Source organism: Vidua macroura, chromosome 26 (genome assembly GCF_024509145.1).
Source record: "Vidua macroura isolate BioBank_ID:100142 chromosome 26, ASM2450914v1, whole genome shotgun sequence".
Taxonomy (NCBI): domain Eukaryota; kingdom Metazoa; phylum Chordata; class Aves; order Passeriformes; family Viduidae; genus Vidua; species Vidua macroura.
This window is the reverse complement of record NC_071596.1, coordinates 3626033-3650226: the sequence shown is the minus strand read 5'-3', so window position 1 is coordinate 3650226 and position 24194 is coordinate 3626033. Positions and strand designations below refer to the sequence as shown.

The following is a 24194-nucleotide window of genomic DNA, read 5'->3' as shown; positions in this document are numbered from 1 at the left end:
AGGCTTTTTAAAATGCCTTTGAAAATCTCAGAATGCCGAATGTCAGGCACTAAGATCTCTGATTTAGGATGATGGCTTTGGCACCAGGGATGGGTGATGTCCTGCCTTCAGAGCCTGGTGGGGCTGCAGGATGTGTTGCCTGGTCCTTCTGAGGACAGAAATCGATGTCCTGGGCAGTGGAGGTGTCTCCTGACAGGTGTTTCACTGCTCCCTCAGGGAAGAGAAGCTGCTCGAGGAGACTCAGCCTGGAGCTGTCAGTGCAAGCATTCAATGGAGAAGCAGAAGCTGGCAGGGGCACTGCTCCAGGATTATAACGAGTGGGGATCTCCCCAGACCTTAACCCAAAACCCCAGGCCTTGGGCCAAACCTCAGGCCTTGACTCAAACCCCCAACCTCTCTGTTTTTTGTGGTGACAGAGCACCCGGATGCACTGCTGGGAACAAGGCAGAAATCAGCAGTTTTTTTCTGAAGCTGGAGGCGAGGTTACTCTTTTTATTGAACAAACAGCATCTGCAAACTGTTAGTCCTTTGAGAAGAGCCGGACAGCTCCAAGCAAGAGAACAAAGGGCTGGTGAAGTGCTTTGGTTCTCAGCTCTAGGGCCACCACCACTTCAGAAGCACTTGATAACACTTTGCTTCCTGAGCTCAGAAGCGTGAGCAAAACCCAGCATGGAGCCAGCTGCCAGGGTGGAGAGGCTGCTCCCAGAGACTGAGCACGAGGCCTCTGTGGGCACAGCCAGAGGCAGACCCGGGCACAGGCACTGGCATGAGCTGGATGATGCCCAACAGGACCCATCATACGGTGAGACCTGGTGGCAAATGCCCCTGTGCACCATGTCACTGCACACCTCGAGGGAAGGGCTGCCTTGCTGGCTCAGCCAGGACTCCTTGAGGGGTCAGGGGGTCCCCGAGGGGCTGTGGGGATGGAGGGGAGCCTGGCAGGGCCATTCACTTCAGGAATCCCGGAGATGGGTTCATTCCTTGTGCTGGAATGCTGTTCTCTGGAAGGATGGGGTCATCACCAGTTAAACAGAGCTGGAAAAACCCATCAGGCAGCTTCCACGAGTGCATCTCTGGGGTTTTTGAAGCACAGCCACAGTAAGGAATGATGAGATAGTACCTACACCCCAGTCCTTGCGAGGCACACCCCTTCTCTCTGGGCTCCAGCCCTTATCTCCCTCTTGGGTGAACTCTAAATGACATGCAGTGACTTTTAATCATGGGAGTCATCAGTGAGGATCCCTAAAAGCGTTCCCTGGAGGTTCAAGCTTCTTAATACATGAAGAAGGCTGCGGTTGTGAGCACGGTTTTTCGTCTGACCTGTGTGGTCCCCGGTGTGTCCCCGTGGCCTGGAGGAGCTGGGGACCGTCCCTGGGCCCTTCCACCGCCTGCTCCGGCCGGCGGCCCGAGGGACCGGCCCCCGCACTGCCCGGGGGATTCATTTCCTTGCGGGGCTGGAGCCGCGGGGCCTCACAGCAGCGGGCCCGGGGCGGCTCCGGCAGCGACCAAGCGCCCCAGCCGGTACTCGGGGAGCGTTGCTGCGGGCACCGGCAGCCTCCACTCTCTTCCCTCCGTGCCGCTCCGCTGGGACGTCTCCGGGCGGTACCGGCGGGACGGCACAAGCCCCAAGGGCCGCGCCCCGAGCCAGGCCTCGAACCCGCAGCGCGCCGGGCCCGGCCCCGACTGCGGGCCCCGAACCGGACCCCTCAGACCGCCCCGGGCCCGGCCCCGCCCCCGCCGCCCCGGCCAATCAGCGGCCGCCGCCGCATCCGGGGCCCGCGCCCCCTGCCGCTCGCGCTCGGCCATGGCGGAGGTGAGCGCGGAGCCGCCGCCGGGGTCGCGCCGGGCCCGGGGCCGCTCCCGGCCGGGCGGGCACAGCGGGACCCCCGAGCCGCGGCCGCCCGGGGCCGCCGTCCTGCGGCAGCGGGGTGATGGGCCGGCGCGGGCCACCGGGGCGGGGGCCCTCGGGCCGAGGGACGCCGAGGCCCTGGGCGGCAGCGGGCCGAGGGGCGGGGGCGGGCCGGGGCTGAGGGGCGCCGGGGCCGGGCAGGGGGCGCCGGCGGGGACGGGCACGGGAAGGGGCTCCTGGGCGGGACCCGGCGGGAGAGCCGGGGCGGGCGGCGCCGGCGCGGGCACCCCGCGGCCTGACCCGCGGCAGAGGGGCCCGGAGAGGGGCGCGAAGGGGCTTCGGGCCCGGGGCTGCGGGACCGCGGGTGGAGAGGCTGGGGGGAAAGGCCCGGGGGCAGAGCGGACTGGGAGCCCCGGGGCTGTGGCCCAGCAGAACCCGGCGGCCGTTTGGGGTCGCTGGAGCCGGGGTCAGGGGTGTGGAGCTGTTGGAAGGGGCTCTCAGGTGAGGGGCGGCCTGAGCAGCGGGGGAGCACGGAGGTCAGGATCCTGGGAATGGCAGAGGGCTGGGGAACGTGTGGGGAACGGTTGGTTTGGGTGGCCAGGATGGTTCTCACCACCTTGCCTAGGGGCCAGAAGGCAAGGGGGGCCAGGTGGGGACTCCCCACTGCCTCCCCGACTGCCATGTCCTGTTTGCCTTGGTGTCTTCTTGTGCTGAAACGTTCCTGCCATTGCTCCGTCACACTTCGAATGGTGATGCCATTGCCCATCGAGTCTTGCCATGTCCCTCAAATATCCTTGACCTGTTGTAATGGCTGTTGTGACACGTGCACACTTCATTTCTATGGCATGACCCCCATGGTAGGCACAACATGGAACAAGGGTGCTGGGAAGACTTCAGGGTACTCTGTGGCAGGATCTCAGATCCCTGTTGGCACTGACAGCCTCTTGTCTGAGGGCAGGGCTTCTCTTCCAGGTTATTTCAGCGTTCTACATGAGGAAGGTGCTGCCTTGGCCTGTTTGCCCACCCACCATGTTTTGGCCTTTGGTGGAGCACCAAGGCTGTTGCATTCACCTGTGCCAGAGTGTTGTTTGGGCATGTTTTTGGGCCAGAGTGCTGCCTTGGCACCCTGCATGGCTCAGAGAGGTCTGTCCAGGGGACATCCAGGAGCTGTCACTGTCTCTTGGATGAGGTTTGGCTGTGGAGCATCTCTGCACAGGTGTGGTGGAGCCCTGATCTTCATGGGCAGTGTAGAAGGTGGTCTGTGTGTGGTGTCATCTGTTCATTCTTCGGTCTTTCAGAGACATAACTTGCAGGACAAATCTGTTTCTATCCCTGCTGCTTCCCTCTGGCTACAGCTGGGGTTTGTGGAAAATAGCCCCATGGCCAAGGAGTGTGCACAAGGCAGAGGAAGCAGGAAAGCTCCTCACTGAATATGAAATATGTGTTAGACTGGCTCAGGAAACTGTGTTAGTTATTGAAGGGTAGCACTGGAAAGGGAAATTTCTTTTTTTCCCTCACTTTTTTGCAAGAGTGGTTTCAGTCTGGAAGGTTTTCTCAGGGTAGGCACAATTGGCCTCACTCTGGGAAATGATTTTGTCAGGGCAGAGGGCTCAGACTCTGCCTCTGCCCTGTGTGTCCTAAATGATGGCTGAGCTTCATTCCATGTGCTCAAAGCCTTGAGTCCACACCTAAGGAGGGAGTGCAGGAGTCACCCAGAAATACAAACATGAGCATGAGTAGTTGACCAACCTTAGTGTAACTTCTGAGAAGAGAGTTACTCTTATGCCTGAGCAGCAGAAGCTGGGAGGAGGAAAGTAGTGCTGGGGATGGTAAAGTGAAATTAAAGGAATTTAATCTTCCCTTTTGACCCCCAAGATTAAATGCCCCATGGGCATAGGAGCCAATTTCCAGCATCACAGTGCACTGGGAGAATAACTCATGGAATCCCTCACGAGCAGCAGGAGCAGTGACACCCTGGCCCAGAACCATTCTCTGTGTTTCTGGTGCTTGCCATGCTCTTGCAGTTCTGCCTCCTGTGTGCTGTTTGGATTTGAAGTGTCAGGCTGCACCTACCTCACCTTCAGACCAAGTAACTCCACATCCCATGGCATTGGTAATCAGGGCAATCAGAAATAGTCTGTCAGCTGCATTTTTAAGCCAGGCCTGCCTTTCTCTTCTATTCCTTTGACTCTGTGGTCTTCTGGATTTGTGAGTAATCTGAGGGATTGTTCTGTTCCACATGTGTTCACATTTGGGCATGGAATGGGCCATTTGCTTTGTCTGTCACTTGTTTCTTGTTTCCTCAGCCCCAGCAGAGCAGTGCTGGTTATTCCATGGTGACTCCAGCATTCCCATTGCTCTGGTGCTCTGTCACTGCTTCAGAGAATTAAACTCTTGATTAGTTATGGAATTGTCATGCTGTTGTAGTGACAATCCTCCTACTTTCAGCACCTGGTTATTAATAGGAATCTCCTTGTTCCTGAAGTATTCTTGACACCTTTTCAAGCCAGCCCATCCATGCCAACAGCTTCAATCTTTGTTTTCAGAGGCCTTATTGATCCCCAGGCAAGGAGGTGCCATTGATCTACAGATCATTGCCTGAGCAAAGTGAGTTCTGTAGGTTGTCCAAGACCTGGAGGGAGTAAGGGTACACCACACCCCTTCCATGAAACCATGCTTGTTTTCTTGGAAGGATTTATCCCAAGAGGGTTTTGTGCTTGGTCACATTCCAGCAAAGCCCAGCAAAGGCACGTTGACACTTTCCTGACTTACAGAGCCATTTCCTGCTATGACCATCCTCAAAATGGAGTCTGTCCCCTTCTCCTTTCATCATCCCATAACTTCTCCCTTCTCTTTTCGTGTGCACAGTTGTAGAGCTCTGTCTGGAGCCAGAGTGGTCTCTGGGGGGATTATCTTGGGGGATGATGGACTGGAGGCATCTTCTTGGTTATTATGGAATTTCCAGTCTGTATGTTGGTAGCTGAAGGAACTTACTCAAAACCCACAGTCTCTGGTGGCTTTTTTTGGTGGATACTTTGCTTTGTTGTTAGAGGATAGATTTTAATGGAAAGCTATACTGTGTTTTCTTAAATAAATTGTAAGAGGCTCCTATGGAAGGCTGTAAATGTCCTGGCTGCATCTGAGTAAGTGAGGAGTGATGGTGCACAGCTGAGATTGTTGATGGCTGAGTATCCTACAGAGATGTCACTGGGAGCTGGGGGACTGACTCTGGGATTTTCTTCTGCAGTCAGGTGCTGTCAGTCACCCAAAAGCTTTGGTTGTTCACCTGTTTGCTCCCTGCCTAGGCTGAACTTGATGAACAGCACTTCCATGCACAGCAGCCTGAGGAGCAGCAGATGTTCTGTGTGGGCTGTTTTCCTCAGCCCATGCTGCTGCCTGAACTTGTGACCGAGCACCAAATGCCACCCTGCAGGTGCCTGTTCTGGGGCTCTGCCTGGCTCAGCCTCTCGTGGTCCTCCTCTGCCTGCTCAGCTGTTTTTTTGCTCCTGGGTGCAGTGGAGGCATCAGGGAGAAGCCAGGGTGTTGTGGCTGGCTGCTCCCTGAAGGGTCAGTCCATAAAAATGCTGTGCTCAGACACACTGTGAGTGTTCAGAGTAACAGCTGAGGGTCCCAGTCCTTCTTTTAAGAGAAGATGTAAACCACGAAGGTCTGAGGTCTCAGACTCTGGGGGGATAGTGAGTGCTGGAGGTAAAATAGATGGAATGGAAACATGTGGACTGAGGGGAAGGTGAGGAGGCCAGGAAGAACTGTTCAGTACACCTGATGAGCTCTTTTGAGCAGCACAGTTCCTAACACTGCCCTCTGGGGCTTTGGGTAACTTTTGCTTTGAACTTCAACGAATTGCATTTGCTGGTGGGGTGAAGTGGGTGGAAGGGTGGTGTGTTTTTAAGGAGAGCTGTCTCAGCCATGTTTTTCTCTTTTCCTGAAGGCCTCTGTTGGCCGGCAGAGCCCGAGGGTGGTTCCATACCCAGCCCGTGGCCTATGTCCTGGAGAGCCCGCCCTTCAGAGCGCTGCAGGTACCTCCAGCTCTGTCTCTTGGTCTGGTTTGCAGGGGAAACAAAGTTACTGTGATCACTTCCCTTCTCCTGGCAACACCTCCCAGCCTCTTGGTTGATTCCCATGCTGTTTGACAGGGGAGGAAAGGCTTAAAGATGCCAAAGCTCCTAGAGTTGTCTATTTGATCATTCTTGAGTAAGGGGTGATTACTCTTTTCCCCCCATTTTTTCCTCACTTTTATTGGTGTATCCCAAGACCCCTTCCCAGATTTCACAGGATTTTTCCTCATTGCAAGCGTGGTCATGGCAGGTAAGGCCCTGGCCAAGGACACAGGTGCAATGGCACTGGCAACAATCCCAGAAAAGCATCTCAGGGGGCTGCAGGGAGGGAAAAGGGACAAAGGGAAATCCATGAAAGTAGGAGATAAAAATAAATATTTGGCCATTCTTGAGTAAGGGGTGATGCCAAAGCTCCCACAGATGTCTATTTGATCATTCTTGAGTAAGGGGTGATTACCCTAAAAATGCCCCCAGGTGAAGGAAAGGCTGCAGTGTGTGCACACATGTTGTGACACCAGCAAATCCAGTGAGGAGTGAGATAACAAATACCCAGAAAAGCTTCAGATTCAGCTTCCAGTCAGTTGTGGGACTGAAATGTGCACAGAACCAGGCTTTGTGATGATGAAGTGACTGCTGCCAGTTGTGATCTCTGTTCCCCTCTGCTCTGCCTCTGGCTCTCTCTGCTCTCTCCTCTGGCTTATTATGCTCTGTCCTCTGCTCTCTCCTCTGCTCTGCTCTCTCCTCTGGCTTATTATGTTCTGCTCTCTTCTCTGGCTTATCATGTCTGCACACACACAAGAAGGGATCATCCCTGGCTTTGTTGCATCTCAAGATTTGCTCCATGGTGGTGCTAGTGTCCAACTTCTTCTGATCCCTGCAGTTGTGTCAATGGGCTCAGCTGATCATCGACTGAACCTGGCAGAGATCCTTTCCCAGAACTACGGTGTGAGGGAAGAAAGGGAGGAAGATGATACTCAGGAGAAGCAGAAATCTTTAGAAGAGCTGGAGAAGAGTTTCAGTGCCTCTCAGGTAAAGGCAGCAGGGGAGGGGAAGGGAAATTACCTGGAGGATTTGCTTGTTTGCTATGTGAAGCCCTGACTTCAGCTGTGGGTGGTCCCACAGAGACCTCAGTGGAACACAAACTGATCTTGGTGACAGGGAATGTCTCTTCAGGCCAGGCACAAGACTGGTACAGGGATTTGCTGCTTCCTTTCCTCTGCTTAAATACAGTTGTGCTGTCTGGCACCTATTTGAAATCCAGAATAAAAGATAAAGGTATTTTAAAAATGCCCTAGACTATATTGCTTTGGGGTGAAAGTTCCTGGCTTTTCCTTACCTTTGAGAGGGACAGGTTACAATGAGTCCCAACAGTGACACCTGAGGCTGCTCAGAGCCCCCAGAGGAGCAGAGTTGCCCTGACTGCCTCTGCCTGTCTGTGTTCCAGCTGGTGTGGTGCTCTTGTGGTTGTTCTCTTCCTGATGCAGCTTTGTCCTCCTCTTGCTCAGAGCAGTGAAATGCCATTTGAGGAGCTGCTCGCGCTGTATGGCTATGAGGCATCAGATCCCATCTCAGAGCAGGACAGCGAGAGCAATGACATCACTCCCAACCTCCCTGATATGACTCTGGATAAGGTGAGAGCAGCTCTCTGCCTGGGGGGTTGCACATGGGGTTGAGGTTCCCCCCATTTCAGAGGGGTTGCAAGGGGCCTGCCTAGCTCTGGTGTCCCAGTGGGGAACACAGGGTGCAGAACCACCAGTGTAAAGTGTTAAGAGGAGAGGGGAGAAAGGATATCTGTTTCAAAATGTAAAAACTCTGTATGGAGCTTTGGTTACAAGTATCTGCACATCCATGCTGGTGTGTGAAGAGACAGGGAAAGTTTGTATCTTCAAAGTTTGTATGGAGCCATGGCTCCTCTTGTTCTGGCTCAAGTCCGTAGAAAGTGGAGGTTTTTTTGGGGTTGGGTTTTTTTTTCCCCTTCTTCCTCCTTCAGGATCTTTGAGATATTTGCTGTGGGTGCAGCTCTACAGAAAGGGATGCTTGCTCATACTGTCTGGCTTCCATAGGAAGCCACTCATGACACTTGTTAAAGTGCTTCTAGGGAAAATAGTCTGGGTGTGGTGGGAGTGTGAGAGAGAATCTGTCTTTGGACAAGCTGTGGGAGGGTGAAGAGATCTGTGGATGTGGCCACTGTTGGCCAAAAATACTTTTACTCTAGGCCTCACTACCCCTCGTATATTTTTTTTAATTTAAAAATATTTTTCACTTTCTTGTTGTTGTTAAAAGGAACAAATAGCGAAGGATTTGCTTTCAGGGGAAGAAGAGGAGGAGACACAATCTTCAGCTGATGATCTGACTCCATCCGTCACGTCCCACGATGCATCGGACTTATTCCCAAACCAGCCTGGCTGTATGTGTCACTAGTTCCTAAGTAGCTGCTGTTCACTTTTACATATGATGTGCAGGGGAGGGTGAGAATGGTTCTCTTAATTTTGTCAGTCTCCTGACATCAGATTTTCCACTTTTCCTCCTAGGGACTGTCTGCATGGCAGAGGCGTTACCGGGCTTTGGGTAGGACAGGACAGAGCGTTGATGAGCAGTGGGATGAGGGGAGAACTTTCTCAGAATACTGAGAGAGTGGGAATTGTTTTGCTGCCTGCTGTAATTGCAGTCTGAAAGATCAGTACCTCATCTGACATCTCTGCAAGTGAATAAATTCAGTAGTAGTAATGGAGTGATGTATTGTGGCAGTTCCTAAATGTTGGAATATGTGGGAAGGCAAAGCACGTGACAGGGACTCTGCATGAAGCGATGTTATTTCTTCTGCTGTTTTGCAATATTAAGAAGTCTGAGCTTCCCCATGTTGGCCATCCATGTGGCAAGTGTCCAAATTCTTTTACTTAAAGTGAGAAAATTAAAATACAGGTAAGTTGTCACTGTAGACCATGCTGAAAGGGACTTTAGGACAGAGAATGAAGGGAAGGAGAGGGAACGTAAAGGAACAGAATAAAAAATTTGTAACTACAGATCTTTTCCTTTCCCACAAAGCAAACAACTTCCTTGCTGATGAAGACAAAGAGCCATGTTCATCACCATGTGCTTCCTCCATGGCTGAGGACTCAGAGGTGGATTCCATCCCATCCAATGAGTGTAAGAAGGTAAATGACCTGAGTGCATTGGGAAGGGGCACTCCTGAGTTTGAAAAATGCATGACACCAAAGCACTATGCTATTTCCCCAATTGGCTTCTTGATGCCTTGCATTTTGTGGGTGGCAGTGGCAGATGTGGGTTACAAGAGGGGTTTTTAATATAATCTTGAAATTATCTTCTGTGTCAGATAAGGGAAGTAAGTCTGTTGTGCCTTGGTAAATTAAATCTGCAGCCTGTAGCCCTATAAAGGTGAGATGTTGTGCAGTATTCCCAGCAGGATTTACTGAGAAGGAACCATCTTTCTAAAGAGAGGAGCAGGCTTCCAAATTTATCCTGGCTGTGAAGGTTGCAGGAGAACCTCTGCATTGCTTTATTTCCAACCTTAGTTGCTTGCCATAGATCCTTTACATTAAAACTATGTAAATGCTGAAGGTCCCCACAGTATCATCTGGTTGGTAGTAAATCTTCTTAGTTACCCTATAAAATAGTCAGGGTTCACTAGAAACAATAGTGACAGAGGGGGCTACCAGTAAATAAATCAGCCTTGTAGTGGTGTAGTCCCTAAATCATGAAGTACAGCCTGCGTGGAGCATTTCCCATTTCAATTTTCTCACCTCTCTGTTGTGGGATTTCAGGAGATCATGGTTGGACCTCAGTACCAGGCCACTGTTCCCATCCTCCGTTTAAACAGGCACAGGCAAAAAGGTAAGGCAGCCTCTTCTTTGTGCCTGGTTTGGGTGTAGGGCTGCTGGCAGGGGGTTCAGATGGGCTCTGGATCTCCAGTCCTGCTCTGGATCTCCAGGCTCCAGGCAGCTTTCAGTGCTGACATTCAGATTTACTGGCTGAAATGAGCCTGAGTTAATAGGACTGGGAGCACAGGGACAGAATTGGTGAAGCTCATTGAGAACGGGGTTGGTGTGACAGGAGGGGGTCTCAGCTGTAGCCAAAGAGAAGGAACACCCATCTGGGGATGCTGTGATTTATTCTCTCTGACATCTTCCTTAAGTAGTGAGTTAGTGTCATTCAGTGCTCCCTGGAGGTGATCTGTTTCTGATTTTGGGATGTCTGCAGACTAGACAGAGGTGCCTTGGTTTGCAGATTGTATCTAGTAATGAGTGCAGTATGAGTGCCAGCTTGTTGAGCTTCTGGACAAGAAAGCTAAATGTTCTTTATTTGCCAGGATTAATTAATCAAAATAGCAATCTTTGAGAATATGATAACAAAAACTTTGTCAGCCAACCTTTCTGAAACAATGGAAGCAAGCTGAGCCTGTGCCAAAGGCCCTAAAAGAGATATAAAGAGCTTATCTGCCTCCAAAATCAGGAGGGAACATGCAGTGCCTTGAGAGATGTTTGTCATCTCTAGGGCCGAGTTGGAGTACCAAGCAAAGATTTCCTCCCTCCTCTGTCTCCCCCATGCATGTCCGTGCAGACCACTTCTCAAAAAGCAGCAGAATTCTCTGTTTGATTATCTTATTTCAGTGCTTTTTCTGTTAGCCTATGAGAATGAAGATCAGCTGCTTTGGGACCCAAACATCCTCCCTGAGAGGGAGGTGGAGGAGTTCCTGTACCGCGCCGTGAAGCGGCAGTGGGACGAGCTGTCCGGCAGCAGCCTGCCAGAGGGAGAGGTGGTCAAGGACAACGAGCAGGTGAGCTCAGGGCTTCCTGCAGCCCACACAGACTCAGGTGGTGCTGGCCCAACAGTGCCATGTTCCCTACAGAGGGCAAAATGAGGTCAAACTCCAGTGATCCCCGTGGATAAGTGAGGGTGTGTGCCCAGCTGCAGTCTGGGGAAGTTGGTTACCCTCCCATTGGAAAGACTGGAAAAGTCAGCAGATCAGCCATTTCAGAGCAGCTGTGTTTGCTTCAAGCTAGCCAGGTTAGATTGTGGTGGAACTGCATCTGTTGAGTCCCAGGGTTTGTAATCCAATACCTTAAAAAGTGGGATAATCTCTGCCGGTGGTCAGGCTGGGGTTAGCAGCAAGGTGGCTCCTGGGAAATAGAAGTTCTATGAGACAAATGTGAGTCATGAGCGGGCTGGTTTGTGGTGTGGTGCTCAAGTACGTGCTGTGAGTGATTTCCTTCTGTTTCCCAGGCTTTGTATGAGCTGGTGAAATGCAACTTCAATGCAGAAGAGGCACTGCGGAGGTTACGGTTCAACGTGAAGGTTATCAGAGGTGAGGACCCCCCTTATTTGGGTTCATCAAGGCATGTGCAGCTCTTCCTAGATTCTACACATCTCCCCCAACTCTTTCTTTCTGCTACAGATGAGCTTTGTGCCTGGAGCGAGGAAGAATGTAGAAATTTTGAACATGGCTTTAGGGTCCATGGGAAAAACTTTCACCTTATCCAAGCAAACAAGGTAAGGCTGCTCCCCCCAGGTGAGGAGCAGGGGAAGGAGGCAGGTGCTTGGGCACCAGAGGTGTGCTCTGGGCCTCGGCTGACACAGGGAGTTCAGGATGGCCGAGTTCCAATCCCAGGCTTTGTGTTGACTCATGCCAGCAGGTGATGGGCTGTTCACTGCCCTGCTCTGCCTTATTTTCCAGGTGGGAGAAGTCACAAACACCACTGACCTGCATGAGTGATGTCAGTTAATTACTGATTAGCCCTTTCTGGAGTCTCAAAAGTTCTTTCCAAACTCTCAGCCCTTGCAGTACTTCTGTGAATGAGTGAGTTGAGCATGTGGATGTTTCGTAAAGTCCCCTGGGGTCCTCTAGAATGGCAGATGCTGTTGTAGGGAGAGCTGGGCCCCGGGACATGCTGCTGTGCTGGGAGTTGGCAGAACCAGAGAGTCCAGTTCTACCACTGGTTAACTGTAGGCATGTTGACGCTGGCCAGTGACAATGGATGCAGGTTTGCTCTCTTTGCTAAGTGTGCTGCTGCTGGAAGCACAGGAAAGTCCTGCACGAGTGTGTGTGGCCCACACGGGTCTGTGACAACAGCTGTGTGCTGTGGGGAGTTCTTTCTCTGGCCACCTCGGAAACCTCAGTACGTGCTTCTGTTCTGCAGCAATGTGTCCATAGCAATGTAAATCTCTGTAATGCACTTCTAATTTTCTGTGCTGGTTTAATGGGAAAATAGCTCCTTGCTCCAGGAGATGCACCTGGATGGGGGGTGCCTGTCCTGACTGGGGTGTTTCTCCTCAGGTCCGCACGCGGTCGGTGGGCGAGTGCGTGGAGTATTACTACATGTGGAAAAAATCCGAGCGTTACGACTACTTCACTCAGCAGACTCGTCTAGGAAGGAAGAAGTACGTCCTCCACCCTGGAGCCACGTGCGTGGAATATTCTCACACTAAAATTAGTAATATTAACCTCCCAGTGAAGATTCCTGCTGCAAAGCACCTCCGCTTAACAGACTGCGCTTTCTTCTCCAGAAGGTTTCTCGGGTGGGAGGATGGAGGGATGCACGGGGTGTGCTCAGAGCAGAAACACTCAGTTGGTGTGGGGAGGGAAGATAAAAGAGCTGTGGACTTCCTTTTCCTTTTCTGTGTGTCGAAAGCAGTTTTGTTTCAATCAAATGCATCCACAAAAGACTGGGGACAGGGATTCAGAGCTGACTTGGTGAAAGAGCTCAGTTTGATGAGGTTTTGGGAAGGGAGATTTTTAAATTCAAAAATGCACTTATTTCTGGTGGTTTGGAACATTAATTAATTTCCCTTTGAGGCAAATTCTTCCCTTTGAAATGTATGCTAATTACAGAAGGTACTTTTCAAAATACACCTTTTCAAAAAGGTTGAAACGGAAGTCTCTTAATAGGTCAAAATGAAATATTGAAGCTGAATCAATTAAAAACATCAGATGAAGGCTTAGATTTTTTTTCCTAATTCTGATGCAACACAGGAAAACACCTGAAATCTTAAATCTTCCCAGGGTGGGAAAATATATTCTCATCACTTGCTTTTTGCTGGCACACTAAGAACCCACTGCAGTCATTCCATGAAACTGGGTGTTCCCATGTATTTATTTCCCTTTGGAGCAGGCTGAGGCTCACAGAACTGGGGGCAGAGCTCTTTAGGAAGCTGGAGAGCCCATTTTGGTTTATCATGGGCTGGTCTTGGCCACACTGTTACCTGAGATCACCTCCTCAGGGCAGATTCTAAACCGGGCTCTGCAGAGCAGGGAGGGATGGACATTCATTCTAGTGATGTCTCCACAGTCCCATTGCTTTATTTGTTGATAGGTTTTAACCCCAGTCACCCTTTCTCCTGCCTGCATCTCTCAGCTCAGCAGGTGGTGGCAAGGCTCTCTCTCTTTCCCCACAGGGATTTCACTGACAATGACCTGGATGGGGTCGAAGTGGAAAATACGAGTCGTTCTCGGAGCTCCCCACCAATTCCCTCTGCAGCTGGCTGCCTGGATGCTCACTTTGGTCAAGATCAGATAGCAATTGAGAGCACAGGTAACTCCTTTTTGTCTGTCTGCCATGGAGTTTTGGTGTCAGCAGAAGCTGACATTGTCTGTCTCTGCATTGACCAGAGGTAACTTTATAAAACAGTTGTTCCTGTGTTGGGCTTGGAGGGGTGGCCTAGCTCACTCCCAAAACAAAAGGATTATGCACTGGGCATGTGAATGAGATGCTTCCAAAGCAGCTCCTCCAGAGGCTGGGTTAAGGCCTCAGAAGTCTGGTGCAAGCTGCTTTCACACAGAGCTGGCTGTGAGAAGATCTACAGGGAGCCCCACATGGGTTCATTCCCTCACTGTCCTACTGCAGATGAAGGCTTTGTGTGGGCAGCTCCCAGGGGTTGTTGGCACGAGGGGAGAGGATTTAGGGTTTGGCTTATCTTGCAGTGTGTCTGTGAGGTTTCCTTTAATTTCCATAGAAACACTGATGGCCTCCCATCTGCTGTCGGCATCTTGCCTTCCCTGGGTAGGGGCTGACGGGGGATCTTGGTTGCTGTAACAAAGAAATACTTGTGCCATCTAACAAATACTGTTGGGATTAAGTGGGACTGACCTGGGTGTTTGGGCACTGTGGACTCACTGTGGCTTTCTCTTCCTTGTCCCTCTCTCTGTGCCCACCTGAGCAGAGCCCCTGAGCGTGGAGAGCACGGCCTGCAGCCTGGGCAGCATCAGCGAGTCGGGGCAGGGCTACGAGTGCAGCACCCCCTCGGAGACAAACTGCTCCTTTGACCCCTCGGAGGAGACGTCCTCGGGCGCTGTCCCTGTGCCCTGCCCACGCCTCACTGCCACCCCCTCTGAGCCCGAGCTCTTTGCTTTGCCACCCGCGGGACCAGGACTGGCAGAGAAGCAGGAGACATTGCAGAACTCTGGTGAGACAATAGCCATGGACTTCACTCTCCCTGCAGACATTAACGAGGGGTTGCCTTTAATTGCTGGCCCTGTGGATTTGGACAGAGACCCTGAGGCAGTGGTGGCCCCTGCGCAAGTGTCCTTATCGGTCACAGATTTCGGTCTCATTGGCATCGGAGATGTAAATACTTTCCTGACTGCTCATCAGGCTTGCCCAGCACCTGTGGCTCGGTCAGAGCCTCTGTCACAGTGAGAGTCTCCAGTCACAAATTTGTCACAGACCCAGCAAGGACTTTGACCTGACTGAGTGAAATTCTGGAACTTCCACTGTCCTGTAGGGACAGTTTGGAGCTGTTGGTCGGAATCCGTCTTTCCATCCTCCTCGATCCAAGGCTAAGTGAAACCAAACACCTTTCTGCTCCAGTGTATCCTGACACAATTGTGCAAAGTGGTGGCTGGCTTTCCTCAGTGGGGAGGTCCATCACCCCCTCCTACGCTGACCATGTGTCACCCTGGGTGATGCCAGTCCGCTCAGAGAGTCCCTGCCTTGGGACAGGGGACGTGTCCCTTGGCCCCAGCGGGACAGTCTGAGGGCAGAGGTGCTTTGAGAAGAGGGATGTGTCACCATCATGGTGAGGGTGCAGGCTGGGGGTCTGAGAGCTTGGGAGGGCTGCAGGGCAGTTTCCTGCAGAGACGGGCACGACGATGCCAAGGGAAGCTGACAAGTCTTGGCCCTTCTCCCACGGGCAGCGTGTTGCAGTAGGAGCCACTCACCCTGACCTCCTCCCAGCAGCCATGGGTCGTGACAGGCAGGCACAAGCTGCTTCCCCCTCCAGCAGCCACGTGTTCTGACTCTCCACCAGCTGCAGGTGGGACGTGGCGTGGCCCAGCCCTCGGGCAGAAGTGTCAGGTTTTGGAAAGGGATGCTGTGTGTGCAGCAGCATCGTGTGCACTCCAGTCCTTCTCACCTTCCCGTGCAGTGCTGGGCCAGGGAGAACTTCTGTGGGGAGTAACAGGAGTTTCTAGACTCAGAGTGATGCTGGCCAAGAGCTGTGGTGCTGCTGCTGGCAGGGGATGACCTGATCTTCTCTGAGCTGAAGTGCCAGAGGGTAGAATACAGGTGAAGACATCTGTAACTTCCCGGTTTGTTCCAACAGTTTGTCAGCAGAGGGAGGAGGTTGCTTAGCTCCCACGATGCCTGGGATATGGGTGCTAGCACAGTCCCAGGCAGGGGAGCACAGCATCCTTGGGCATCCCTGCCCCTCCCTGTGTCACAAAACAGGCTGTTCTGAGAGGAAAGTGTGACTTTTCTGCCATGTTCAGGGAGGTGCCGGGTGCTGTGCAGAACCACGGGAGCCTGTCCTTGGGTGTGCTGGAGTCCAAAGCTGCTTCACTTCCCAGGTGTGTTCCAGGTCTGGGATTGGCCACTGGCTCAGTGTGTTCTCATTCTCCTTTTCCCATGCAGGGAATGCTCTCCACTCACCTGCTGGGCAAGGCTCTGGTGCAGACAGAGCTGTGGTTCCTCCAGATGTGTTCTGCAGCTGGGAAGGGGCTTGGGTTGAGTGTTTTGGTAGAGGCTTTGGGGCTGTGACTGTGCACTTGGCTCTGCTGCCAGTAGATTTGGCAGGTACCTAAACCCAGGAGCCTGCATCCTCCTTTTACCTGGCCCTGGGAAGTTGTGCCCAGCCCTGCAGCAGGAACATGGAGACAGCATCAAACAGCCCCATGGGATGTCAGGATTAGACCTTGTCTCATCTCCTAAGCCCCAGATCTTTAGCAGGGGTTTGCTTCAGTCCCCAGCTCTGTGCTGGGAGGTGCTGAGCCCCAGGCACGTGGAGCTGCATGGCTTTGTCAGCCAGATGTGGTGAGCAGAGACCTCCCTTCCAGCTGCTCCTGCCTGCTGGGAACAGAAAGCAAACACGAGTGCCTGCTCCATAGTGGAACTGCCCAGGCTGTGATGCCCCTTTTCTGGGGGTGAGAGGAAGCTCCATGGCTGAAGGGAGAAGAGGAGGCAGGGTGAGAGCACAGGCAGCCCTCCCAGGGAGGGCCAGGCCTTGGCATCTCCTCCATCGGCTGAGAACATTCTTACTTTTCCTGAAACCATTTTTTCTTTTGGTTTATTTCAAGCCCTAGTGAAAGGAGAGGGGAGCTGGCTGAGGCAGAAATCTCTTTATGTCCTTCAGTGTTGTTTACAGATTTGCATGGGGTCTTTCAACATGAGTGCAGCGCTTTTTCCACATAACTTTGAGGGAGAGGGGTGAAAAAGGCTGGGACAGGGAGGGGGAGGAGGTTTGGTTCTGTTTTTTTTTTTTTGTTGGGGTTTTCTTTTTTCCTTCTTACAAAGCACATTCACTTTGAGCTGCTCCCAATGCTGGAGTCTTTTCTCCCTTGCCCCCCAGCCCTACACTGTGAAGTGACACTGCCTTGAAGGCCCCTCGCCGTTATTTATTTAATTAAAAACCTAATTTGAAAGTGAGCCAGAGGTCTGTGTTCTTTTTGGAGGCCAAGATGCAGCAGTACAGTGTATAATGATGGCAAAACAAGAATAGGGGTCCCTGCCTCTGCTGTGTGATCCTCTCCTGCCCTCCACAGGTGCTCTCCTCCAGGCAGGGCAGGATTCCCTGTGCCAGGGATGCCATCTCAGCCTAGGAGGAGGTCCAGAGTTTTTCCCTTCCCGTGCTGCAGCTGGAGGGAGCTGTCTGTTCCTCTCACAGGTGCCCCATGTCCTCTAAAACCCTGTCAGCCTGTGCCAGGTCTGGGGTGTTGAGAAGCAGGGGTGCATCCAAACTTCAACCAGAAAAAGCTCCTGGAGGCACGAGGAGCATTCCTGCTGCAGCTGCATTGTGTTTCCTCACCACACAGTCTCTATTCCATCAGAGACTCCTTAAATTCTCTTCTCCTGCTTCTGCCTGGCTCTGCCTGCCTGTCCTGGGGCTCCAGCTCTGCCCCGCAGAGGTGGGTACGAGGGCACAGCCCAGGGCAGGAGGGATGGGAGCAGGATCCCCTTCTTCGCGGCCCCGACGAGCAGCAGGAACCGCAGCTATGCTTGGAGACCGGCTGGGACCGGGTCCCTCCTCTCCATTGCATCCCTCGACACGAAACGGTGGTTTCAGCCCAGGGAACCGAGCAGCAGGACCGGATCCCCCGGCCTCTGCAGACCGGGGGGGGGCGGTTCAGGCCGGATTCCACAGTCCCCCGGGCTCCGGGGCAGGCTCCGGGCCGGGTTCCGCAGCCCCCCGGGCTCCGGGGCAGGCTCCGGGCCGGGCTCCGCAGCCCCCCGGGCTCCGGGCCGGGTCCCGCTCGGGCTCCGCAGCCCCCCGGCCCGGCTGCAGCTGCGGCGCTCGGACGGCAGAGGGCGACACAGCGCCGCTCCCGGGACCCGCCCGCGCCCCCGGGACCGCGCCCGGAGCCGCCGGGCCCAGCCCGGGCTCCGCCCGCGACACCCCCGGGCCGGACCGGGCTGGGCCGGGCCCGGGCGGCACCGCTCATAGCCTCGGGTCCCCGTGGGGCAAAGTCGTGCGGGGCCGTGCGGAGCTTCCCCTGCGCGCTCCAGCGCGGGGGGTCCGTGCCGTGTCCTCGGAGCCCCACGCTGTCACATCTGTGTCCCCACGGTGGCCCGGCCCGGAGCCCTCCCACACCCAGGACTGCTGGAGGCTGTGATGAGGAGGGGGGATTTATCAGCGGTGAAACAGAGCGTCTTAATCTTCACATCTTCTCCACGGCACAGCCTGGGCGTCCCCCCAGCTCTCCTTCCTCGAGGCTCTCAGTTGTTTGCTTGGGGTCTGCAGGCAGCGTGTGTGGGGCAAATCCTGCCCCAGCGATGTGCCAGGGCCCCCGCGGCACTGGAGGGCAGGAGGAAGCTGCACCGGGGCACATCAGGGCAGGGGAAAGCTGGCCCGTGTTTCTGTCCCCTCTCCTGAAACTCCAGGGCAGCCCGAGAGCGTTTCCAGCTCTCTGCTTCCCACAAACAGCCTTGACATTCTCCACAGGCCACTCACGCTGCGCTTCAATCACCCGCAGTTATCAGCCATGGGTGGTTTCTGTGTTATTTGTTTCCTTCCCGACATCCGGCATGGAGCAAACAGCCGGGATGCGACTGCTCCTGCTCCCACCAGCGAATTGCTGTGGGACCTGTGCTCCAGCCTTTGCTCCTGTCCCCATTCTGGGTTTCAGCGTGTCCCCAAACCCGATCGGAAGCACCGGGAGCCCCCAGGACGTCGGAGGCTCAGGAAATACAGCCCAATGCCTCAGCGGGTAAATCAGCTCCTGTCCCACCCTATGTGCTCACACCGGTGTCGGCTGCATCCTGGACGTCCCTGCTTCCCCTCAAGAACCCATCTCGCCACCGAGCCAGCCTCACATCTACTCAAGCCCCCACCAGAGCAGCCAGCACGTTTCAGGGGCAGAATTTTCCTTTTTGCCCCTTTTTTTCTCCTCAGGACATAGGCCCGAGGCGGGTGGGACTCGGGCGGCTCCCAGAGTGGCCTCGCTCGCTTTCTTCTCCCCCTTCCCCTTGGCGCAGCCACGGGAGGGAGCCGAGCCGAGGCGGGGAGCGCGGCCAGGCGGGGTGGGCACCGGGGGACTCGGGAGGGCCGGAGCCGCGGACACCGGAACGGGGCCCGAGGAAGCGGCGGGGGGCGAGTGGGGTCTGGGTCCAGAGGAGTCCCTGCCCCGCCGCGCCCCACACCTGCCCCGGCCCCGCCGCTCCCGCCCCGCCCCGGCCCTGGGCGGGGGCACCGGGTCCCGCTCCGCCCCGCCCCGCCCGGACTTTACCTCCCGGCCGGGCCCGCGCCGTTCCGGGCCATGTGAGCCGCGGGGCCGGGCCGCGGGGCCGCACCGGCTGCGGGATGGAGCGCAGGAAGGTCTTCGTGGTGCTCGACGTGCTCTGCCTGGCGGTCGGTGAGGGCTCCGTACCGGCGCCCCCGCCGCGGGCGGCTCCGGAGCGTCTCCGCGTCCCGCCGGTGCCCTCGGTGGGGCTGGGCTGGGGCCAGGTCCGCGGGAGGTACCGGGGGTCCGCGATCCCGCCGCGCGTCTGCCCGCTCTGGCCCGTGGCCGGTGCCGCCGGGCCGGGGGCAGCGTGGCAGGCACCTGCCCGGCCGATGTCCGCCGCTCCGGGCCTCCGGTCGGCGGGCTGCGGCTCCCGCCCCAGCCCCGTCGGGGGTCCCGGCTCTGGGGGCTGTTCCCTTTCCCGGAACGGTCCCGCGTGGGGGTGGGAGCCCGGTCTGTCGCTGGCCGGGACGCTGCCGGAGGGTCCCTCGGCCCGGGCGGCACCGGGACGGTTCCGCCGCCGCCCTGGCCGCCTGCCCGCCGCCGAGCCCGGCGCTCCGCGGGACGGAGCGGGGCCGGTGGGTTCGGAGCACCCCTTCTAGGACCCCCTCTGCCCCCACAGTGCGGGGAAAGGTTTCTAAAACTGCCGCAAGGAAGTAACGAATTAAGACGGACTAAAAATAAAGGCCCCGATCGGGATCGCGGCTGGAGCTTCCCCGGCTGCGGGGCGGGGGGAGGCCGGGTCCCGGTGCCGCTCGGAGCGCGTTTCCCTCCTGTGGGCCGGTGCTTTATATTTTTAGGGGAGCTTTTTTTGGAGGATGAAATTATCCAGAAAGAAAATTGGTGTCTAATTTGAGCTGAAAATGGACGTCTGAGGTGTGCCGGGAGGAGGCGGAGGAGGGACTGGGGCCGGTTCCCTGCCCCCGACAGCGCGGCGGGGGTGGCGGGGCAGCCCCCGGTGCTTCATCGCCGCGCTCCCTCCCGCTCGCTCGGTGAGCGCAGGAGGCGGCGGGACCCCCGGGGCGGGGACGGGCGGGGACAAAGGTGCGGGCTCCCGGGAGGCGGAAACCACCGGGAAAGGCGGAACTGGGAGAAGAACCCGGCCTAAGGTGGCCTCCGGGGAGGGGGGGCCGCTTCCCTGGAGAGCGTCCTGGAACCCGTCCTTGACTGTTCCTGAGCAGGGATGGAGCAGGGCAGGGGAGCTGGCACGGCTGCTGTGCGGCGCAGAGACCCCAAAACCCCTCTGGATCTCGGGGGCAGTTCCGTCCTGGGTGAGCTCGCAGCTGCCCGTGGCCGGGGCTGCAGCGTGCTGGGGGGAAAAGCCTCCTTGCCCAGGCTGACCCAGCCAGCACAGCCTCGCTCCAGTGCCCCGAGGAGCCGGGGGAGAGGAGAGGCTGACAGAAACAAGGGCTGTGGGAGGATGAGGGGAGAAAGCCAAGTGCAGTGGAGTCCCGTTGTGCCTGGACTGGGTCATGCACAGCATCTCCCAGCACTGGCTCTCCTGGAGCTGCTGTGGGGGTTCTGCTGGGACCATCTGGGGGCCCTTCCCTGCTGTAAAACAGGTTTACAAGACACCTGTGCTCATTAATTTTATCAGCTCTGTCTTCCTAGGCTGGGCAGTGTGAGGAGAGGGCACAGGATCAGGCCTTGCCACTGTTGTGCCTGGGGAGGAGCAGGGCAGCCGTAGAGGCTCTGGGGGTGCCCATTTGTGGCTGTCTCGTGTGGTATCTGGGTGCTGCAGGCATCTGTGAGCTCTGATAGGGCCCTATCGCTCTCAGGGCAGTGCACTGGTGGGTTCAGGTCCTCCTGCCCTGGGTACAGGTGGCTCAGGACTTCATCCCTGGGGGGATCCCTCCCTGGCACCGGGGAGCAGAGACTTAGGGAGGAGAGATGGGTGGTGCTGCGTGCTGGTGTGGAGCCTGCTGGCTGCTGTCCCCAGTCCTCACCTCTCTCTGCCTTGCAGCGTCTCTGCCCTTCATCATCCTGACCCTGGTGAACTCTCCCTACAAGCGAGGTTTCTACTGCAACGATGACTCCATCCGCTACCCCTACAAGGCAGACACCATCACCCACGGCCTCATGGCCGGGGTCACCATCAGCTGCACTGTTATCATTGTAAGGAGCTGCCACCCCCTTTCCTCCAGGACAGGGTCATGCTGACTTGTTGTATCTGGAAGCTGGGGCTTGGCACAGCCACCTCCAGAGCCCTGGAAGGGCAACAACGCCCTCAGCTTGAGCCCTGCTCTGCTTGGGGGCAGGAGCTCCCACTGGAGTGGCGAGAGCCACATCCCATGGGATTGGTTCCCTGCAGGGAGGGGGAGAGGGCCCGTGAGTTCCTGTGGCAGGCAGATGCCAGGGGCTCCTCTGCCACAGAGCCAGAGCATCCTGCATGCCTGGGGAGCTGCTCAGGAGCCCCCAGCCCTCACCTCTTCCCCCTGGTCTCTGCAGATCTCATCAGGAGAGGCGTACCTGGTCTACACTGAGCGTCTCTACTCCAAGTCAGAATTCAACAATTACCTGGCTGCCCTCTACAAGGTGGTTGGGACCTTTCTCTTCGGGGGGGCCATCAGCCAGTCCCTGACTGACCTGGCCAAATACATGATCGGCCGTCTGCGGCCAAACTTCCTGGCTGTGTGCAACCCTGACTGGTCCAAGGTGAACTGCTCCATCTACGTGCAGCTGGAGAATGTCTGCCAGGGAGAGAGCAGGAACGTCACCGAGTCCAGGTGAGCCATGGTGCCACAGATGTGTCTCTTCCAGCTGCCCAGCAGTGCTGGGCTCACAGTGGCAGCCCCACATGGGTATTGAGGCTCTCCTGTTGCAGGGCAGAGCCTGTGGAGTGGGTTAGGGGTCTTGTGGGGACCAGCTGGGGGCTCGCTCATGGCCTGACCAATCCCTTTTTGCCCCACAGACTGTCCTTCTACTCGGGACACTCTTCCTTTGGGATGTACTGCATGATGTTCCTGGCGGTGAGTGCCATGCCACAGGAAGCCCCTACGGGTCCCATGCCCCAAACACCCCATCCCTGGGCTGGCTGCTGGCCCCTGCCCGTGGTGATTTCTCCCTTCTTTGCCACCCAGCTCTACGTGCAGGCCCGCCTGGTGGGGAAGTGGGCCCGGTTGCTGCGTCCCACCATCCAGTTCTTCCTCATCGCCTTCGCCATCTACGTGGGCTACACCAGGGTGTCCGACTACAAGCACCACTGGAGCGACGTGCTGGTGGGGCTGCTGCAGGGGGCTCTCATTGCCGTCCTCATTGTGAGTGTCCCCAGTGCAGCCCGCTGCTCGGCCGGGCTCCTGCTCGGCCTGGCACGGGCGTCCCCAAAACCGTCTTTCCCCTTGTTCTTTCCCAGGTCCACTACGTCTCTGACTTCTTCAAGCACCGTCCCCCGCGGCAGTGTGAGGAGAAGGACCCGGAGCGCAAGCCCAGCCTGCCCCTCACCCTGAGCGACCCCGACCACAATCACTACAGCTACCGGGGTGCCCCATGAACCCGGACTGCAGCGCTGGCCCCTGCCGTGCTCCTGGCTCCGGGGACAGCTGGCTCTCTATTGACCATTGGCTCCACGGCTCTGGTGCCTCTGGCTGACACGAGTGGGACAGCCCTGCCTGTTCCCACTCCCACAGCGCCACGGCTCCCCGTGCCCGTGGTGCTGCCGGTACCTGGTGATGCCCGTGGGGAGGGGATGTCCTCCCCCCCCGTGCGTCTGAGTCACACCCCAAGGCTGCTGTCCCAGCCCTTCGTGCGGAGGAAGGGAGGGAGGGGAGGGTGGCACGTGGGGGTGGATTTATTGGGCTGGCAAAGCACACTGAGCGAAGAGCAAACTTCTTGGGAAGTCTGAGATTGCCTGGGCTGTGTGTGTGTTGTCCCTGTCAAATTATCCAGCCATACAAGTACAAATCCTCACAGGCACAGAGGGAGCAGGACAGCTTCTGGGCTAGCTATACTTTTTTGGAAAGGATTAAAGCAATCCAGAGCTCTTCTCTGCTCCATTGATTACCTTTAAGAGCAGTCCTGCCTGCCAGCAGCTGCTGTGAGCAAAGGGTGCCTGGGCAGGCTCTTCTCTGGCTGTGCCCAATTCTGCAGTGCTGGGAGCCAGAGCTGTTTGCCCCCTGCCTGCTTCATGCCTGGCTTGGGCAAGGGGCTGCTGCTCCAGCCTTTGTCCCTCCTGCAGCTTCAGCTGATGCTTTAGGGTGTGTGGCGGGGTTAGGGAGACATTTTCTGTGGTAAAGGAACATAAGTGGGGATGTGGAGCTGTCCAAGTGTCCTGGGAAAGTGGGGGTAGTGGGTACAGAGCAGTCCCATCACTGACACGTGGCTGCCTCCAGCACTGCAGTGCTCTGGGTCCCTTTTTAAAATACATGCATTTTCATTATGATGTTGTTTTTAAATTAGATCATACTTAAAGAATGTCTGTGTCAGGCCTGCTCTCTTTTTTCATGGATGCTCCTGGCCTTGGAGTGGATGGGCTTAAGTGTTTGGGGTTTCCTTTTCCTAGAGAAAGGTGTCTGAAGCCCCTCGGCTGTAGGTGGGAGCTGTCAGGACTGCTAAACCATTCTCCCAGTTTCACTGGGAAAGGTGGGCTGGACCTGGGCCAGGTGCTCCTTGCCTGTGATGCCTGTGAGGTGTCACATTCACGGGGGTTGTGCTTGGAGCTGAAGAAGGGCTGTGGCCAACGTGGGGCTCCAAGAGCCATCCCAGCCAGGTCCGTCCTGGCACTGCCTTTGCCCGGATCCAGGAGCCTCCTGCACTCCCCAGCATCGCAGCCCTGCTCTGCGAGGGAGGAGGGAAAGCAGGGAGAGGCTCTTGGAAAAAGTGACGCTTTGTGCCTGCAGCTCCCTTGGCTGCCCCAGCAGCTGAGCAGAGGGAAGGCAGGGAGGGAGCTGGGAGCCTTGGAACAGCTGACCTGTGTCCCTCTGCCGCCCAGGGGCTGTGCTGGGGACAGGTGACAGGGCCAGCCTGGGGGCACAGGGCCTCCTGACTGCTGGGAAGAAACGAGGGACACTGGGAGGCAGCACCCTGGAAGCCTGAGGGTCCCCCCTGTCCCTTTGGGGGTGGGATGGGCAGTCCCAGGGTCAGCTCTTGCCCACGCTTGGTGAGTGCA

At 56.1% G+C, this 24194-nt stretch overlaps 2 protein-coding genes across 8 annotated transcripts; both read left to right on the top strand.

The window, feature by feature from the left end:
- The first annotated feature begins 1795 nt into the window (after positions 1 to 1795).
- On the top strand, positions 1796 to 16799 carry MIER2 (MIER family member 2). 5 transcript variants are annotated; one of them, XM_053999745.1, is made up of 13 exons: positions 1796 to 1813; positions 5799 to 5886; positions 6806 to 6954; positions 7431 to 7556; positions 8209 to 8332; positions 8971 to 9080; positions 9708 to 9777; positions 10569 to 10720; positions 11167 to 11248; positions 11339 to 11433; positions 12218 to 12345; positions 13336 to 13472; positions 14101 to 16799. In XM_053999745.1, the coding sequence occupies exons 1-13, from the start codon at positions 1805 to 1807 to the stop codon at positions 14574 to 14576; spliced, it is 1746 nt and encodes a 581-aa protein (XP_053855720.1). In that variant the 5' UTR covers positions 1796 to 1804; the 3' UTR covers positions 14577 to 16799. The 5 variants fall into 5 exon arrangements, with proteins under 5 accessions (XP_053855720.1, XP_053855721.1, XP_053855719.1 ...); XM_053999746.1 differs by having other exon boundaries at positions 10554 to 10720; positions 12218 to 12321; XM_053999744.1 differs by having other exon boundaries at positions 10554 to 10720.
- A 2292-nt stretch (positions 16800 to 19091) lies between these two features.
- Positions 19092 to 23500, top strand: PLPP2 (phospholipid phosphatase 2). 3 transcript variants are annotated; one of them, XM_053999756.1, is made up of 6 exons: positions 19092 to 19222; positions 21054 to 21205; positions 21539 to 21816; positions 22002 to 22059; positions 22171 to 22347; positions 22443 to 23500. In XM_053999756.1, exons 1-6 carry the CDS (start codon positions 19171 to 19173, stop codon positions 22578 to 22580), a joined length of 855 nt encoding a protein of 284 aa, XP_053855731.1. In that variant the 5' UTR covers positions 19092 to 19170; the 3' UTR covers positions 22581 to 23500. The 3 variants fall into 3 exon arrangements, with proteins under 3 accessions (XP_053855731.1, XP_053855732.1, XP_053855733.1); XM_053999757.1 differs by having other exon boundaries at positions 19216 to 19293; XM_053999758.1 differs by lacking the exon at positions 19092 to 19222 and adding an exon at positions 19984 to 20082.
- Positions 23501 to 24194: the final 694 nt, after the last annotated feature.

Excerpts from the sequence above, each read along its gene's own strand:
- MIER2 (XM_053999743.1), top strand. Across the intron at positions 6,955-7,430 it reads AGAGTTTCAGTGCCTCTCAG|AGCAGTGAAATGCCATTTGA; the intron begins GTAAAGGCAGCA and ends CCTCTTGCTCAG. Across the intron at positions 13,473-14,100 it reads GATAGCAATTGAGAGCACAG|AGCCCCTGAGCGTGGAGAGC; the intron begins GTAACTCCTTTT and ends CCACCTGAGCAG.
- PLPP2 (XM_053999756.1), top strand. The coding sequence starts at position 19,171 with ATGGAGCGCAGGAAGGTCTTCGTGGTGCTCGACGTGCTCTGCCTGGCG. Across the intron at positions 21,817-22,001 it reads AGGAACGTCACCGAGTCCAG|ACTGTCCTTCTACTCGGGAC; the intron begins GTGAGCCATGGT and ends TTTGCCCCACAG. Across the intron at positions 22,348-22,442 it reads CTCTCATTGCCGTCCTCATT|GTCCACTACGTCTCTGACTT; the intron begins GTGAGTGTCCCC and ends GTTCTTTCCCAG.